The sequence below is a fragment of the Ahaetulla prasina genome, chromosome 6, assembly GCF_028640845.1.
Source record: "Ahaetulla prasina isolate Xishuangbanna chromosome 6, ASM2864084v1, whole genome shotgun sequence".
NCBI classification, from domain to species: Eukaryota; Metazoa; Chordata; class Lepidosauria; order Squamata; family Colubridae; genus Ahaetulla; species Ahaetulla prasina.
Genome location: NC_080544.1, coordinates 105,417,640 through 105,434,101, shown reverse-complemented (window position 1 = coordinate 105,434,101; position 16,462 = coordinate 105,417,640). Strand labels below are relative to the sequence as shown.

The 16,462-nt window shown below is 41.9% G+C and overlaps 1 protein-coding gene across 2 annotated transcripts in view; it reads right to left on the bottom strand.

Annotated features, from left to right (window-relative positions):
- EPHB3 (EPH receptor B3) overlaps positions 1-16,462 on the bottom strand; it is a 177,975-nt gene that overhangs the window by 94,383 nt on the left and 67,130 nt on the right. For both annotated transcript variants that reach the window (XM_058187296.1, XM_058187297.1), the window contains exons 2-3: positions 11,037-11,101; positions 2,462-3,134 (exon numbers count right to left, since the gene is read on the bottom strand). In XM_058187296.1, the coding sequence (XP_058043279.1) occupies positions 2,462-3,134; positions 11,037-11,101 (738 nt within the window). The remainder of the gene's footprint in view (positions 1-2,461; positions 3,135-11,036; positions 11,102-16,462) is intronic.

The following is a 16,462-nucleotide window of genomic DNA, read 5'->3' as shown; positions in this document are numbered from 1 at the left end:
AACAGGCTTCCATGCTAGAAGAGGTCAGCATCGACGGCAGTCATTCTTGTGGTTCTGTTTGAACCATTTCTGAATCAAGCCCGAGTAGAAAAGAGAAATTGCATTCAGATATGCACAGATCTCGCTAGGCGCAGGGAGACACAGCTTTAAAGAATGCTCTGCTGGCTCTCTTTGTTCTGATCGAGGCTTCCCCAGCAGCATGAAGCAGAGTCCTCATCCTGATAAACCCCTTTTATTTAATTTACAATGAATTCCCCTCCAGCAAAGTCTTTCCTCTCCCACAATCTTTCAAGATAGTTCACTATTACCAACCTTTATAAGGTCAGGCCGATATCTTTCAGACTCCACACTGTAACAGACAATACTTGGCAAGAGTGCAGGAACAGATCTTCACCCAAATGAACTAATTGCCTCCTGCAAACCCCCCTCCCCTTTGCTCCTCTTTATTCCCTATGGGAGGGGCCATTCACCGTCCACCTGTGGCTTTACTCCTGAGTTGACCCTTGTTCCATAGCTGTTCCCTTCTCCTGGCAGCTCTGCACATGCATACAGTGGGAACAGGATCCAGTTATTCTTCTGCCCCATTGATGTCCAACTCCGAAGGCAGCTGACAACTGTCAGACAGTCCTGGCCCCATCTCTGCCTCCAACACAGAGCCCTCGTCAGAGCCTTCCCCAGACTCCCGGACTGGCCCATGTTACTCCCCAACCTCCTCACTGTCCAAATCTGTTGCCAAATCCACTGGGGCTGGCGCGCCACAACACTCTTACAGCTTTTAGGGATGAGCTGAGACATGCTTACCTCAGAGCGGCTGAGATAATATTTAAATATTTTAAAATGTTGGCAATCAACAAAGGCCGTGTTCTTGGGAGTACATCTCTCCATGCTTAGAGAAGTGTTTTCTAAAACAAGCAGACCTCAGATTAAATCTACTTTCACAGATGAGGTCCTTGGTGCTCTCTTGAATTTGGCTGTTTTCTTGCAGACGTTTCATTACCAAACTAGGTAACATCGTCAGTGCACTGAGGATATTGGGTAATGAAACGTCTGCCAAAAAAAAAAAAAAGCACCAAGCTCAGAGAGCACTAAGGACCCTCTGACTTCAACTCTGAGCTACAAACATTCTCTTCTATTGGTAGTTTCATAGCTGTTCAAGGGGTGAAAGACGGGGCCCAAGAACCTGTAACTTAAATATTGTGTCCATGTCCATGTACATAAAGGCAGAGATTGCATCATGATATCACAGAGCGTATGTCATTATTTTATCACAATCTTGGTTGTGAATACCCACGCTTCTCGTTACAGAAGCCGGTAGCCCTCATAACCTTCTCTGCCTCTTGATCAAAACTCGCTGCTGTCCCAGGATTCATATAAACTGCCAAAGAGAAACATGGCTAGGACTATAAAAAAAATTATACAAATTAAAAGAGCCCGCTGGAAGGAGTTCCTGCGGTTCATTGGGTTATCCCATGGGCTTAGCTCAGCTTTCCACCCATCGACTAACGGATCCGCTGAAAAATTGAACGCCATGGTGGAACAATACATTAGATGTTATGTCAATTATCAACAAGAACATTGGATGGAGTTATTACCATTCGCAGAAGCGGCTTATAATAATGCAGTACACAGTAATACTGGGTTGATGGAATGTGGAACTTGCTCGCAGCGGGGCGGATCATAACCAAATTATTTTTTAAAATTCAACAGGGAGAGAAGAAAGAGGGGAGACTGAAAAATAGGCCTTCCTGTTTCAAGTGTTATGAATCTCCTTATCAATAATTTTTTGAATAGAATAGAATAGAATTTTTTATTGGCCAAGTGTGATTGGACACACAAGTAATTTGTCTCTGGTGCATATGCTCTCAGTGTACATAAAAAGAAAAGATACGTTCATCAAGATTCATAAGGCACAGCACTTAATGATAGTCAAAAGGTACAAATAAGCAATCAAATCATACTAGGAAACAATCAATATAAATCGTAAAGATACAGAGGAGAGGAGAGGAGAGGAGAGGAGAGGAGAGGAGAGGAGAGGAGAGGAGAGGAGAGGAGAGAATTCTTTATTGGCCAAGTGTGATTGGACACACAAGGAATTTGTCTTTGGTGCATATGTTCTCAGTGTACATAAAAAGAAAAGATACATTCGTCAAGAATCCTAAGGAACAACACTTAATGATAGTCATAGTCATAGAAGTTTTCAAACAGAAGGTGGAAAGTCATCTGTCACAGATGGCCTAATGCAGCTGGCTGGGGAATTCTGGGAACTGAAGTTCATGCATCTTCAAGGGGCCACGTTTGAGAAACTGGCCTAGTGCATCCTACACAGAGCAGGGAGTTAGATCAGAGGACATTTAAAGGTCCCTTCCAACTCCAGAATTAGAGAATTTCCCTAGACAATCTCAGGGCAGTAACCAAGTCTCAATAACCCAACCAAAGAGCGCCAAAGCTGGTCCCATCTTACCTTGGCACTGTGTCTCCTTCATGGCTGGTTCATATCCAGACGCACAAGTACACGCTCCCACCGGTACCATCCATTCCCCATCTCCGTTACAGTAAAGTTTTAAAGGCACCGATACTTCCACTGCGTTGGGGATGCAGGTTCCCGGAGCGATCACCAAGGAGGTTGGCTCTGCCCCGGTCAAGGTTTCCGGGAAGTTAGCAAAACCCGCAATAGTGCTGGAACATTTCTTGTAGAAGGTCCGGACGGAGATGAGGGACATGCAAGCTCCCAGATCTTGGAAGGCCAGATAGAAGCCGTTTTTGGAAAGGGGTCCAAAGCTGCGTACTTTGGTATTCATCCGGCCAGACTCCAGCTTCGAGAAGCTCTCGTCCGGAGCGATTGTATCCACTTTGATGTAAGGGTTTTCCATCCAGAAAGGGCTAGAAGCAGAGGCCGTGTCACTATCCGATTCATAATAAAAAAGATTGAAGGTCTCTTTGCAAGATCCCGGGATGTTAGGGATGCTGTTGCAGTCCCTCACGGTGAACTTCAGCTCAACGTAAACCCTCTGCACGTCGTGGCGCTGAATAAACTGGGTGCGCAGCCAGTTGTTTTGGTTAGCGTCTCGGACGTTGCACACTTGATACGTCCGGATGGGGTTCATGGCCTCATCATAACCGCTGACTTCTTCCCACTGTACAAAAATGGGGGAAAAAAAACAACGGCATTGGGAGGGTTAACAACCCAAAACAGGACAGTCTTGAGATAAGGGGTTGAGGCAGGGGTGCTATTCAGCAGGCTCTGACCGGTTCTGCAGAACCGGGTAGAGGAAATTTTTGAGTAGTTCGGAGAACCGGCAAATACCACCTCTGGCTGGCCCACTCTGACAAAAGAAACAAATTCACCCGAAGGGAAAGAAAAGAAAACAAAAATCCAAAAATAAGAAAAAGATATCCAGGGAATAATATAGCTCAGTTCTAAAACTTTAGAGCTAAAAATTAATCGACCATAGCTGAGGCTGAGTTGAAAAAGACTGAGGAACGTCACCGGGGAGGCGGATCCTCAGAAATTTTTCAACTCAGGCCATAGGCTAGATCCGCTGTTATAACCCAGTGTGGCACCTCCCATCGCCAGACTATGGAGAATGGAGACTTTGCAGTATCCTTCCCCCAGGAGTGGGGAGGGAATGGGGATTTTGCAGTATCCTTCCCCTGGAGTGGGGGTGGGAATGGAGGATTTGCGGTATCCTTCCCCCAGGAGTAGGGAGGGAATGGGGATTTTGCAGTATCCTTCCCCAGGAGTAGGGAGGGAATGGGGATTTTGCAGTATCCTTCCCCAGGAATGGGGAGGGAATGGGGATTTTGCAGTATCCTTCCCCCAGGAGTGGGGAGGGAATGGGGATTTTGCAGTATCCTTCCCCAGGAATGGGGAGGGAATGGGGATTTTGCAGTATCCTTCCCCCAGGAGTGGGGAGGGAATGGGGATTTTGCAGTATCCTTCCCCCAGGAATGGGGAGGGAATGGAGATTTTGCAGTATCCTTCCCCCAGGAGTGGGGAGGGAATGGGGATTTTGCAGTATCCTTCCCCTGCCACGCCTACCAAGCCACGCCCAGAGAACCGGCAGTAAAAAAAAAATTGAATTCCACCACTGGGCTAAGGGTGGGTTATGAGGGATGGGCGATTTTCGGGAATGCTGCTGAGTTCCTTTTTCGAACTATTTTGAAAAGGTATTTTATTTTTTAAATTGATTTTTAAAATCCTTACGGAGAAAGGAAATGAACAAAGCCCAAAGATAATTACAGCTAGTCTTTGACTTAAAATCATTCATTTAGTGACCGTTCAACGTTATAAGGGCATTGAAAAAAAAATGACTTGTGACCATTTTTTTCACACATGCCATGGCAGCATCTCCACGTCACATGATCCACCCTTGGACACTTGGCAACTGGCATGGATGTATGACGGTTGCAGTGTCCCGGGGTCATGTGATCCCCTTTTGCGACCGTCTGACGTGCAAAGTCAATGGGGAAGCCAGATTCACTTAACAACCGTGCTACTAACTTAAAACAACGGCAATGATTCACTTAACAACCATGGCAAGAAAGGTCATGAAATGGGGCAACATTCCCTTAATGACTGCCTTGCTTAGCAATGGGAATCTTGGACTGAATTGTGGTTGTCGGTTGGCGGCTATGACTGTAATAAATATACATATATTCTCAAAGCGAGAAAAAGACTTAAAAGTGCTTTAAAAATGAAAAAAAAAAAAATACCAGAGAAAGAAAAAAGGCGTATAAGAGTCAACAGTTATAATTCTCTACTTAACTAATGTAAATATTATTCAAGTGCATATATATTTATTTCTAGTACAGTTATATAACTATCATTCTTTTTTTTGTGTGTGTGTCTAAATGGGCTGTATTTTGTATAAACGGGTTCCATATTTCATTAGACCTGTCTATACAAAGTCGACGTCTATAGGCAAATTCGCTCATAAGTGGCAAGTTAAGTCTTTAGTTTGTTGTGGGAATGGAGACAAGACATTTATTTTTCCATTCCAAATGAAAACTATTGGGAAATTTTTCGGTGTAATGATGGATGAGATAATTTGCTATTATGCGGGCAAATCCTTCAACCTATATTAATTAGATATCCTGGGAAACGTACTGTTTCTCTTCCTTTGAGGAATTCGTTCTCTACCTGTTATTCTTTATTCTTAATATGGATGACAGGTAGTTCTTGACTTGGATGTTTATCTGTCGCCTCAGATAAATTTGCAGATAAACCTCCCAGTGGCCTCAACGACCCTCAGAAAGAGTGCTAAAGACCAGGGGACTGCAAGGAATATAAATCCTGCCATCCTCCCATCCTTCATTCTGAACTAAAGAAGCTCCTTGGGTGAGTAGGGAAACGTCTTCCAGGAAAAACCAAGAAAGTCCACTGGCTTTTTGGGAAAAAAACACCTTTGGAACAATTCCCATTTCACAGTGGATGGGCTGCAAACCTACCAGCAGGTCAAAAATGAAAAATAAAATCTGCGTAATATCAATTAGCAAACGTGTCTAGCTTGAAGTCTAAAGAGAAAATGATACGCACAGAGGCAACTTCAGTCAGGTCCTTCCAGTGTCCCTAAGTCAGGCTTGGAAGCTATGTATGTATGTATGTATGTATGTATGTATGTATATGTATATAATAATAATAACAACAACAGAGTTGGAAGGGACCTTGGAGGACTTCTAGTCCAACCCCCTGCCCAGGCAGGAAACCCTACACCATCTCAGACAGATGGTTATCCAACATCTTCTTAAAAATTTCCAGTGTTGGGGCATTTACAACTTCTGCAGGCAAGTTGTATATGTATATGTATATATGTTTTCTGAGGTTTTCACAGGTGTTTGTATGTGGGTCTTTGGTTATTTGGGTTTTCTCCCGCGTAAAATTGGAAGTGTCTTGGCGACGTTTCGACGAAGTCTCATTCGTCATCTTCAGGCTGGTGTTATCAGCTTCGTGCTTCTAGGAGCAATATGTATGTGTGTGTGTGTATGTATGTATGTATGTATGTATGTATGTATTTGTGCGTATATATATATATATATATATATATATATATATATATATATATATATATATAGATAGATACATATATATATATGTAGGTCTTTGGTTATTCGGGTTTTCTCCCGCGTAAAATTGGAAGTGTCTTGGTGATGTTTCGACGAAATCCCATTCGTCATCATCAGGCTAGGTGCTTACAGCTTCGTATTTCTAGGAGAAATAATTTCTAGGAGAAAATTGATAGGTGACTTTGCACCAGTCACCTATCAACTGACTGGTGCAAAGAAAAGCACCAACCACTTCCTTGTTTGGGAATGAGATGCGATGGAAAAAACAGCCACTTGCATTCTGAAGTGCGGCTGCCTTCTCAAAGGAAAATCTGAAAAACTTCGGCGAGAAAAGAGGTGGGGAGAAATATCCATTCCAGCAGCTAACTGCTTCTAAATGCAAAATGTTTTCTTGAGGCTGGGAAGTCAATAAAGGTGTTAATGAATAACACGATCCAATAATATTAATAAACAAATGGGACTGAGAATGTTTAGTGCCCACAGGGCAACGTTCGCTTCTCAGCAACCAGGGATCAAGAGGCTGCTGTGGAACACATTAACATGTAAATGTTCAAAAAAAACGTTGGTGATAGAAACTTGGGGTTGGAATATGGGCTTGTATCCGAAGTTAGGTTTTCACACAATTTGTAACAGAATAAATTAAGAATAACGAAGGAATAACTAAGAATAACAGAGTTGGAAGGGACCTTGGAGGTCTTCTAGTCTCACCCCCTGCTCAAGATATCATTCCAGACAAATGGTGGTCCAATCTGGTTTTTAAAAAAAAAAAAAAAAAAAACAACCCTCCAGTTTCGGTAGAATTTTGGAAAGGCATTTGGAATTTCGAATGACGGTCATTTGAAACAAAAAAAGGAAAAGATTCTCCAACACTGGAAGTTTTAAAGAAGTGATTGGACAACCAATTGTCTGAAATGGTATAGGGTTTCCTGCCTAAGCAAGGGGTTGGACTAGAAGACCTCCAAGGTCCATTCTATTCTATTCTATTCTATTCTATTCTATTCTATTCTATTCTATTCTATTCTATTCTATTCTATTCTATTCCATTCCATTCCATTCCATCCAATTTATTCTATTCTATTCTATTCTATTCTATTCTATTCCATTCCATTCCATTCCATTCCATTCTATTCCATCCAATTTATTCTATTCTATTCTATTCCATTCCATTCCATTTCCATCCAATTTATTCTATTCTATTCTATTCCATCCAATTTATTCTATTCTATTCTATTCTATTCTATTCTATTCTATTCTATTCTATTCCATTCCATTCTATTCCATCCAATTTATTCTATTCTATTCTATTCCATTCCATTCCATCCAATTTATTCTATTCTATTCTATTCTATTCCATTCCATTCCATTCCATTCCATCCAATTTATTCTATTCTATTCTATTCTATTCTATTCTATTCTATTCTATTCTATTCTATTCTATTCTATTCTATTCTATTCTATTCCATTCCATTCCATTCTATTCCATCCAATTTATTCTATTCTATTCCATTCCATTCCATTTCCATCCAATTTATTCTATTCTATTCTATTCCATTCCATTCCATCTATTCTATTCCATTCCTTCCATTCCATATTTTCTATTCTATTCTATTCTATTCTATTCTATTCTATTCTATTCTATTCTATTCTATTCCATCCAATTTATTCTATTCTATTCTATTCTATTCTATTCTATTCTATTCTATTCTATTCTATTCTATTCTATTCTATTCCATTCCATTCCATTCCATTCCATTCTATTCCATCCAATTTATTCTATTCTATTCCATTCCATTCCATTCCATTTCCATCCAATTTATTCTATTCTATTCTATTCCATTCCATTCCATCCAATTTATTCTATTCTATTCTATTCTATTCTATTCTATTCTATTCTATTCTATTCTATTCTATTCTATTCTATTCTATTCCATTCCATTCCTTCCATTCCATATTTTCTATTCTATTCTATTCTATTCTATTCTATTCTATTCTATTCTATTCTATTCTATTCCATCCAATTTATTCTATTCTATTCTATTCTATTCTATTCTATTCTATTCTATTCCATCCAATTTATTCTATTCTATTCTATTCTATTCCATTCCATTCCATTCCATTCTATTCCATCCAATTTATTCTATTCTATTCCATTCCATTCCATTCCATTTCCATCCAATTTATTCTATTCTATTCTATTCCATTCCATTCCATCCAATTTATTCTATTCTATTCTATTCTATTCTATTCTATTCTATTCTATTCCATTCCATTCCTTCCATTCCATATTTTCTATTCTATTCTATTCTATTCTATTCTATTCTATTCTATTCTATTCTATTCCATCCAATTTATTCTATTCTATTCTATTCTATTCTATTCCATCCAATTTATTCTATTCTATTCTATTCTATTCTATTCCATTCCATTCCATTCTATTCCATCCAATTTATTCTATTCTATTCCATTCCATTCCATTCCATTTCCATCCAATTTATTCTATTCTATTCTATTCCATTCCATTCCATCCAATTTATTCTATTCTATTCTATTCTATTCTATTCTATTCTATTCTATTCTACCCTACCCTACCCTACTCTACTCCATTCTATTTTCCATTCCATTCCATCTCCACCTCCACCCTAACCCCTACCCCTACCCCCATTCCATTCGCCATCCCTGTCACTTAGCTCCTAAAATGTCCTGCTCCTTGATCGTAGCACAGTACATAGGAGATCCACACTGATAAAAGTTACTTAGTTTGGCTAATGAAACATCAGCAAGAAAACAACCAAGCTCAGAGACAGTGGAAGAATTGTTACTTTCAGATTTGGAAGATTCTGTTAATGTAAAAGAATAACAGAATAACTGAGTGGGAAAGGACCTTGGACGTCTTCTAGTCCAGGGGTCACCAACCGGTGGTCCGTGAGAAAATTTTGGTGGTCCGCAGAAAAATGATTTGCATTTTTTTTCTGTTGCATGAAATACTATTCATCTTTTTTTTAAAAAAAATCATATTAGTGGTCTGCGGGATTTAAAATTATGAATTTAATGGTCTCTGAGGTCTGAAAGGTTGGCGAACCCTGTTCTAGTTCAACCCCCTGCTTAGGCAGGAAGCCTTATATACCATTTTAGAATAGAATAGAATAGAATAGAATAGAATAGAATAGAATAGAATAGAATAGAATAGAATAGAATAGAATAGAATAGAATAGAATTTTTATTGGCCAAGTGTGATTGGACACACAAGGAATTTGTCTTGGTGCATATGCTCTCAGTGTACATAAAAGAAACAAAAGCTTTACAATAAAGTAGAATTAGCTTATCCGGTCATGTTTCCTGTCGAGTCTACCTGGTAAGGCTGCCGTTCCTATTTTCATAATTTACAAGAACATTCCTGCATGGCAGGTTGGGCCAAGAGAGAAGAGGAACTGCCCCAAAGTCACCCAGCCAGCTTTTGGGCCTAAGGCAGGGCAAAAACTCATGGATTCTTGGTCTCTAGCCGAGCGCCTTTAACCACTACACCAAACTAGTTCTCAACCTCACAAAATAATTCTGTACCTCTCTGTTCTTCATTAAAGGCCAAGGTAATTACGCTGCATGAATGCAGTCCCAGAGTCTCATTTCCATATGCATAAGGCAGCCAACATTTCTGCCCTACCCCCTGCCTTTTTAAAAAAAAAAAAAAACCCTTCCAAATTACAGAAATGATTACACATAAGCTGTTTCTGATGTTGGCTTTTCTCTCCTCCCCAAATGCAAGTTTTTCAGCGATTAGATTGACACAATTTTTATTGGTTCCAAGATCGCAAGCCTTACAAGGTAGATTTTTTTTCCCACTCAGTACCATGCAGGGCTGGGAAGAGGCTTCGAAGCAGGAGATGAACCCAGACAGATGAAGAAAATGCAAGAAAGAGAAAGAGGAGAGGAAAGACAAGCAGTTCATTTTCCCATTTAGATGAAGTTCAGCATCCTTTCTAATCTCCTGTTGTTGTGGTCTGCCTGCGGACCTGGCAGCGGAGTCGGACAGTGAGGAGGCTGGGGAGGACAATGGGTCAGTCCTGGAGTCAGGGGAAGGCCCGGACGAGGGCTCTGCATCGGAGGCAGAGATGGGGTCAAGGCCATCTGGGAACGATGCACGGACTCTGGAGCCTCCAGAGGCGGACAGCAGAGAGGCAGAGGAACAGGAGGAGCCTGTTCCTAGTGCACGCATGTGAAGAGCTGCCAGAAGGCAAGAGCAGCTGAAGCAAAAAGGACAACTCAGGAGTAAGGCCAGAAGATGGATTGGCCACTCCCATAAGGCTTAAAAGAGCAGCAACGAGCCATTGGGTTCTTTGTAGGAAAGCAACATTGATTTCCGTGTTTCTTGTCAGTGTCTCTTGAACTTTGTGGGGTTTTTGCCAAGAAAAGCCTTTGGCAGGTTGCCAAAGACATCAAAGGTTGGTGATAAGGCTGATGGACTGGTTATTAAGAATTTGGACCAAACTGAGAATGAATTAATTCTCACCTGTTTTAATAAAATAAGTTTGTTGAGGACTGAATTGTGTTTAGTAATCACTATTTGGGCCTTGGTCACAACACATGTCAGGTTTCCAAGTGATGAAACCCATTCCAAAAAGAAATATGCAAAGTCCATCTTCCAAAACAAATTTAAGGTATTTAGGTAGGTAGGCATCAAATTGGCAAAGACCGTTGTAATTCCGGATCTGACACAAACCGGAATTACACCACGTAATATTGAAAATTAGAAGCATCCCACAAAAGTCACACTCCCCAATAAAAGTGAAACAATGCTTGCCATCTATTCCCTCCTCCCACCTTTAAGAATGTGGCGGGCCCGGGGAAAAAAACAACCCCTTACAAAACAGAGAGAAAGAAAAGGAATAAACGAGTATAATACAAAGCTAACTAAAATGGCTACACGTATGTCAATTTCGGGTTGGACATCTTCCTTCTCAGAAAACAGCACGTCTTACCCCGGTTTCTGGATGAGCTGTCCACGCCAACTCGGACGTCACCCACTTGGTATCCATCAACGTTTCTGGAAAGGGGAAAGAGAGAAAGCACAATCAGTATTCCTAAAACCAGAACACTCTGGACCAGGGGTCTCTGACTTTGGTAACTTTAAGGCTTGTGGACTTCAGCTCCCAGAATTCCTCAGCCAGCTTTGCTTAAGTCTTAAAGTTGCCAAGATTGGAGACCCCTGCTCTGGATGGTCAAAAATGGTGGAGGAAGAGGAGGATGGGAACGTTACAATCCACCTGTTGTGTCTCGTCCAATCTCACCACAGCCGGGGCCTTCTTATCTGCTTCCGAACATGGAGGAATGTCCTAGTATGCCTCCCGGCCCCAGCCCTGGCTCCATGCCCAGACAGGCTGAAGAGGAGGAAGTATCTCCAGCCCCCAGCTCTGGCTCCATGCCCAGGCAAACGGAGCAACTAGACCCCTCCCCCTCCTTCACAGCATGTGAGCCTGAGGGAGGTCAATTGCCAACAGCTGTAGACTGGAGTGACCCTCGCGTCAGAAGACTTGATAGGCGGAGGCAACAGAAGGAAGGGAGGGGCAGGCCTGGATAAGTGCTGAGTCATGGAGCCACACCCCATGGCCTATATAAAGGACCTGCTTTCTGGCATTCTCTGAGTCAGGCAAAGTCTAAACATATCTTGCTGAAGTCACTTTCTGGTCTCCTGACTGCTCTGAGGACTTTGCTAGGACTTTGGCAGAGCTGCAGAGGCACGCCTGATTCGGATTTCCCTGACCCGGCCGTCAGCGGAGGAGTGGGACACGATACCACCAGATCTGGAGGGTACAGGTAGCCCTTGGTTTACGACCACAATAGAGTTCCACAATTTCCATCGCTAAGCAAGCGGAAGTGAGTTTTGCCCCCATTTTATGACCATCCTTGCCACCCTTGTTAAGTGACTCCCCGCGGTGGTCAGGTTAGTGGCACGGTTTGTTAAGTGAATCTGGCTTTCTCATCGCTTTTGCTTGTCAGAAAGTCGCAAAAGGAGATCCCTTGATTCCCGGGATCCTGCAACTGTCGTAAATACACGCCAACAGACAACTGTGACCATGGGGGAGAGTGTCGCAAAGGTTGTAAAAAACAAAACAAAACACAGTCATAAGTCACTTTTTTTCAGTGCTGTTGTAACTTCAAATGAACTGTTGTAAATCTACTTCATTCAATTCTGCCCGGAAACAAAGAAAGCGAAAGGAAGGAAGGAAGGAAGGAAGGAAGGAAGGAAGGAAGGAAGGAAGGAAGGAAAGAAAGAGAAAGAAAGACCATGTTTCCTCAAAAATAAGACCCTGTCTATTTTTTATTTATTTATTTATTTATTTATTTTTATTTATTTAATCATATTTATATACCGCCCTATCTCCCGAAGGACTCAGGGCGGTTCACAGGCACTTAAAAACACATAAATACAATATAAAAGCAATTAAAAAACTTATTCTAAAAGCCTGTTAATTAAAATATAAAAATAAAACCCAATTAAAACCCATAAATTTAAAATCTAGCTCAGTCCTGCACAATTAAATAAGTATGTTTTAAGTTTGAACCCTGAAATAAGCGCTTGGCCTTATTGCCCTGCGCTCAAAAGCCTGATTCGGCTTATTATCCGAGGAGATCTTATTTTGGGGGAAACAGGATAGTTATGTGTTGATCCCCCTCAAGGGATGTCCACAGCGGTCAGAAATAAATAAATAAGGACATGCTGTAATGATCATAAGTGTGAAAAATGCCCCCAAAGTCCCCCCTTTTTTTTTCAGTGCTGTTGTAACTCTGAACGGTCACTAAACCAACGGTTGTAAATCCAGGGCTACCTGTATCACCCACCTGGACCCCTCCCAATGCTCCCCCCACCCCCCACCCCGCTTAGCCAAAACATCTAGGACAGACCCAATTTCTCTCTCCTCTCCTCCCACACGTGGGGTGTGTGGGTGTGTACTCTGGTCGAACACGGCCCCGTTCCCACGACTAGGGTGGTGCAGCCGGTTTATCCAGCAAGGAAGAGCAGGCTGTTCTTCTGCTATTCCACTTTTTTTTTTTTTGGCACTCTTCCCTCGGATGTGTTTTGAATAAGGGGAGAGGAGAAGAATTTGACCGTCTGGCCAACATTCCGACAAGTTTGATGACGAGCTGCCAAACCTCCTTGTCAACATTCCCCAAAGAGACTCCGTTCCAACCCCAGATTGGGGTGAAGAGAGGAAGGGTGGAACAGGACTTTCTTTAGGAACGCACTATATCACCCAGATGGGAAGCTGCTGAGACTGGGATTAGCTAAAGCCTGACCCAAAACAGCTGCTAGAAGCTGCCTTGGCAGCCCGCTGGAGCCTGCAGCCGAAGAAACAGTGCAGAGTAGGGCCCCCAAGAGGGATGGCATGTGACACGGATGGCAGAAGGAGTTGGAAGGGACCTCGGAGGTCTTCTAGTCCAACCCGCTGCTCAAGACGGGATCCCTATCCTTTTTTTTTCTTTTTAGACAAATGGCTCTCCAATCTCTTCTTGCAAACCTCCAGCGTTGGAGGAGCATCCACAACTTCTGGAGGCGAGTTGTTTTCTCCGATTCATGGTTCTCACTGTCAGGGAAATTTCTCCTTCGTTTTAGGTTGGATTGAGGCAGAGAGTCCTGTTGCAGAAGAGACGCCAAGGGAAAACTACTTAAAGCAGGGTTTTTTTCCAAACTGACTTCAACTCCCAGAATTCCACAGCCAGCCATGCTGGCTGTGGAATTCTGGGAGTTGAAGTCCGCATGTCTTAAATGTCGCCAAAGTTGGGAAAACCTGGTTTAAAGAGAGATGGCAAGATAGGGAAAACCTATAAGAGAACTGGTGCGCTTTTTTTCCCTCCAGCCTTCAAAAATACCCCAAAAACCAACCACCCAAGAAAGCTGGAGCTTCCTAATCCCATTGCAGTAGGCCTGAGACAAAACAAAAATGTGCAGGCCCAAGGCCAAACATGGCCTCGGACATTTGTGCTGGAGGACACCCTCCTAAAAAACAGGAAAGGCAATGAACCCGAACAAGACTGCATTGAAATGCAACTAGCTTGATCCTCCTTGTGCACGGAATAATTTGCCCAGAGAAGTGGCACCGTTCGGGCCTCTTTGTGCGAAAAAGCTAATTAGGGTCAGATCTGGTTAGCTCTTGAAGGGGAGGCCCGCAGAAAATATGGATTCAATTGGAAATGTTTTTTGTTTTTGTTTTTTTTTTAAAAAAAAGCCTTGGAAGAGAACAGTGCAAAAACATTTGTTATTTTGCTAAGGAAATTAAGTGGATATTCCATGAGGTGGCCAACTGAGGTCACTGAGGGGGAGATGGGTCTCCCCCCCAAAAAAAAAGACAGAATTTCCCCAAAAAGTGGATTATTTATTTATTTATTTATTATTTAGATTTTTATACCGCCCTTCTCCCGAAGGACTCAGGGCGGTTGTACAGCCAGATTAAAACAGGACAATATACAAATTAAAACCATATTTAAAATAACGTATTCTATAAATGGCCTTAGGAAAAGCACATTCCTTTAAACCAAGGAAAAGCAGCTGAACTCTTCCTTGGTTTAAAGAGAGCTAATTCGGAATGGTAAGCGTGGTTGCTACCTCTACAGGTAGGCCTTGACTTACAACGGTTCGTTTAGTGACCATTCAAAATTATAACGGTAGTGAAAAAAGTGATTGATGACTATTTTTCACACTGCAACATCCCTATGGTCCCGATGATTTAGATGTGGATGTTTGACACCTGATTCATATTTATGGCGATTGCAGGTCATACAATCCTCTTTTGCGACCTTCTGACAAGCCAAGTCAATGGGGAAGCCAGGTTCACCCGTCACTAATTTAACAACTTCAGTGTCACTAATTTAACAACTTCCGTGATTCACTTGCAGAGGAATGGGGGCAAAACTCCTTTAACAAATTTCTCACTTAACAACATAAAAGTTGGGCAAAGCTGGCTGAGGAACTCTGGGAGTTGAAGTCCCACACGTCTTAAAAGTTGCCAAGGTTGGAGACCCCTGTGCTAAGCTATCAATCACCTTAGCAAGCCCTTGAAAGGAAAATCAAACCCAAAATTCAACCAAAGGCTAAAATCCAAATTCTGTCCCCTCTGGAGAAATCATCATATGAATCCTGTCCTTTGCTGGTCTTGATGGCAGTTTGTATATGTTGAGCTGATGTAAAGATCATTTCCGTCGTTGATTGTGATTTTTTTTACTTGTTTCACATTGATTACGGGTGATTTTTACATTAGTTTTTAACCTGCCTTTGCTGGATTTATTTTTTACCTATTGTGAGCTGCCCAGGGTCGCTTAGATGAGATGGGTACTGACCCATACAAATCAAAATGGTAATAATAATAATAGAAAATGAAGATGCTAAAGTGCTCTAGGACAGGGGTCTCCAACCTTGGTCCCTTTAAGACTTGTGGACTTCTACTCCCAGTAGCTTTGCTGGCTGAGGGACTCTGGGAGTTGAAGTCCACAAGTCTTAAAGGGACCAAGGTTGGAGACCCCTGCTCTAGGATTTTAGAATTCAAATAGACAAGTACCTGCCTCACAGCACCCCACACTTAACTATTGCCAATAAGAAAGACAAAAAAAGTCTGGATAATGGGTGTTACAGATCCCAGAGACAGCAGAATAGAAAACAAACAGAGACAATCAGAAAATACAAAGACCTGAAAATAGGTGTAGAATGACTGTGGCAAAAGAAAGCCAAGATAGTACCAACATGAGAATAGGGGGACCCCCAGTGCAATCCCAAAACATCTGAAGCGCCTCTTAAACACTATCCCATTGACAAAACCGTTAATGGTCAATTGCAAAATTGCTTTGCTTGGAATAGCTTTGTTCTGTCCCCCTTCGCCTCCGTCTGAGCGATGGCTTAATTAGCCAGCACTATCAGCTCTGGCAGCAGAATAGCGAGCGTCTGCCAAGTGTCTCGGTTATCTCCTTCGACGCCGATAAGTCAAACAGTACTTCAGCTCCTAGTTAAGCAGTTAATTTGCCTGCTACGAAGAGGCACAGCAGCTCTTGCTGCCTTTATATCCCTGGCTTACGTCAAGTGCCTGATCTTCGGACCTTTCGTCGTGAGCTTAAAACATATTTATTCATTCAAGCAGGACTGGCATAAATAGTTGTTTTTAAATTGGGGTTTTAATAATATTTTAAATTTTTAAATGTTTTAATTATCGGCCGCACAGTAATAGTTCTTTTTAAATTCTTTTAATTGTATATATTCTGTGTTTTATTTTGGCTGTACACCGCCCTGAGTCCTTCGGGAGAAGGGCGGTATAGAAATTTAATAAAATAAATAAAATAAATAAATAAATAAATAAATAAATAAATATCCTGTGGGGTGTGGCTCTATGACTCAGCACTTCCTAGGCCTGCCCCACCCCTG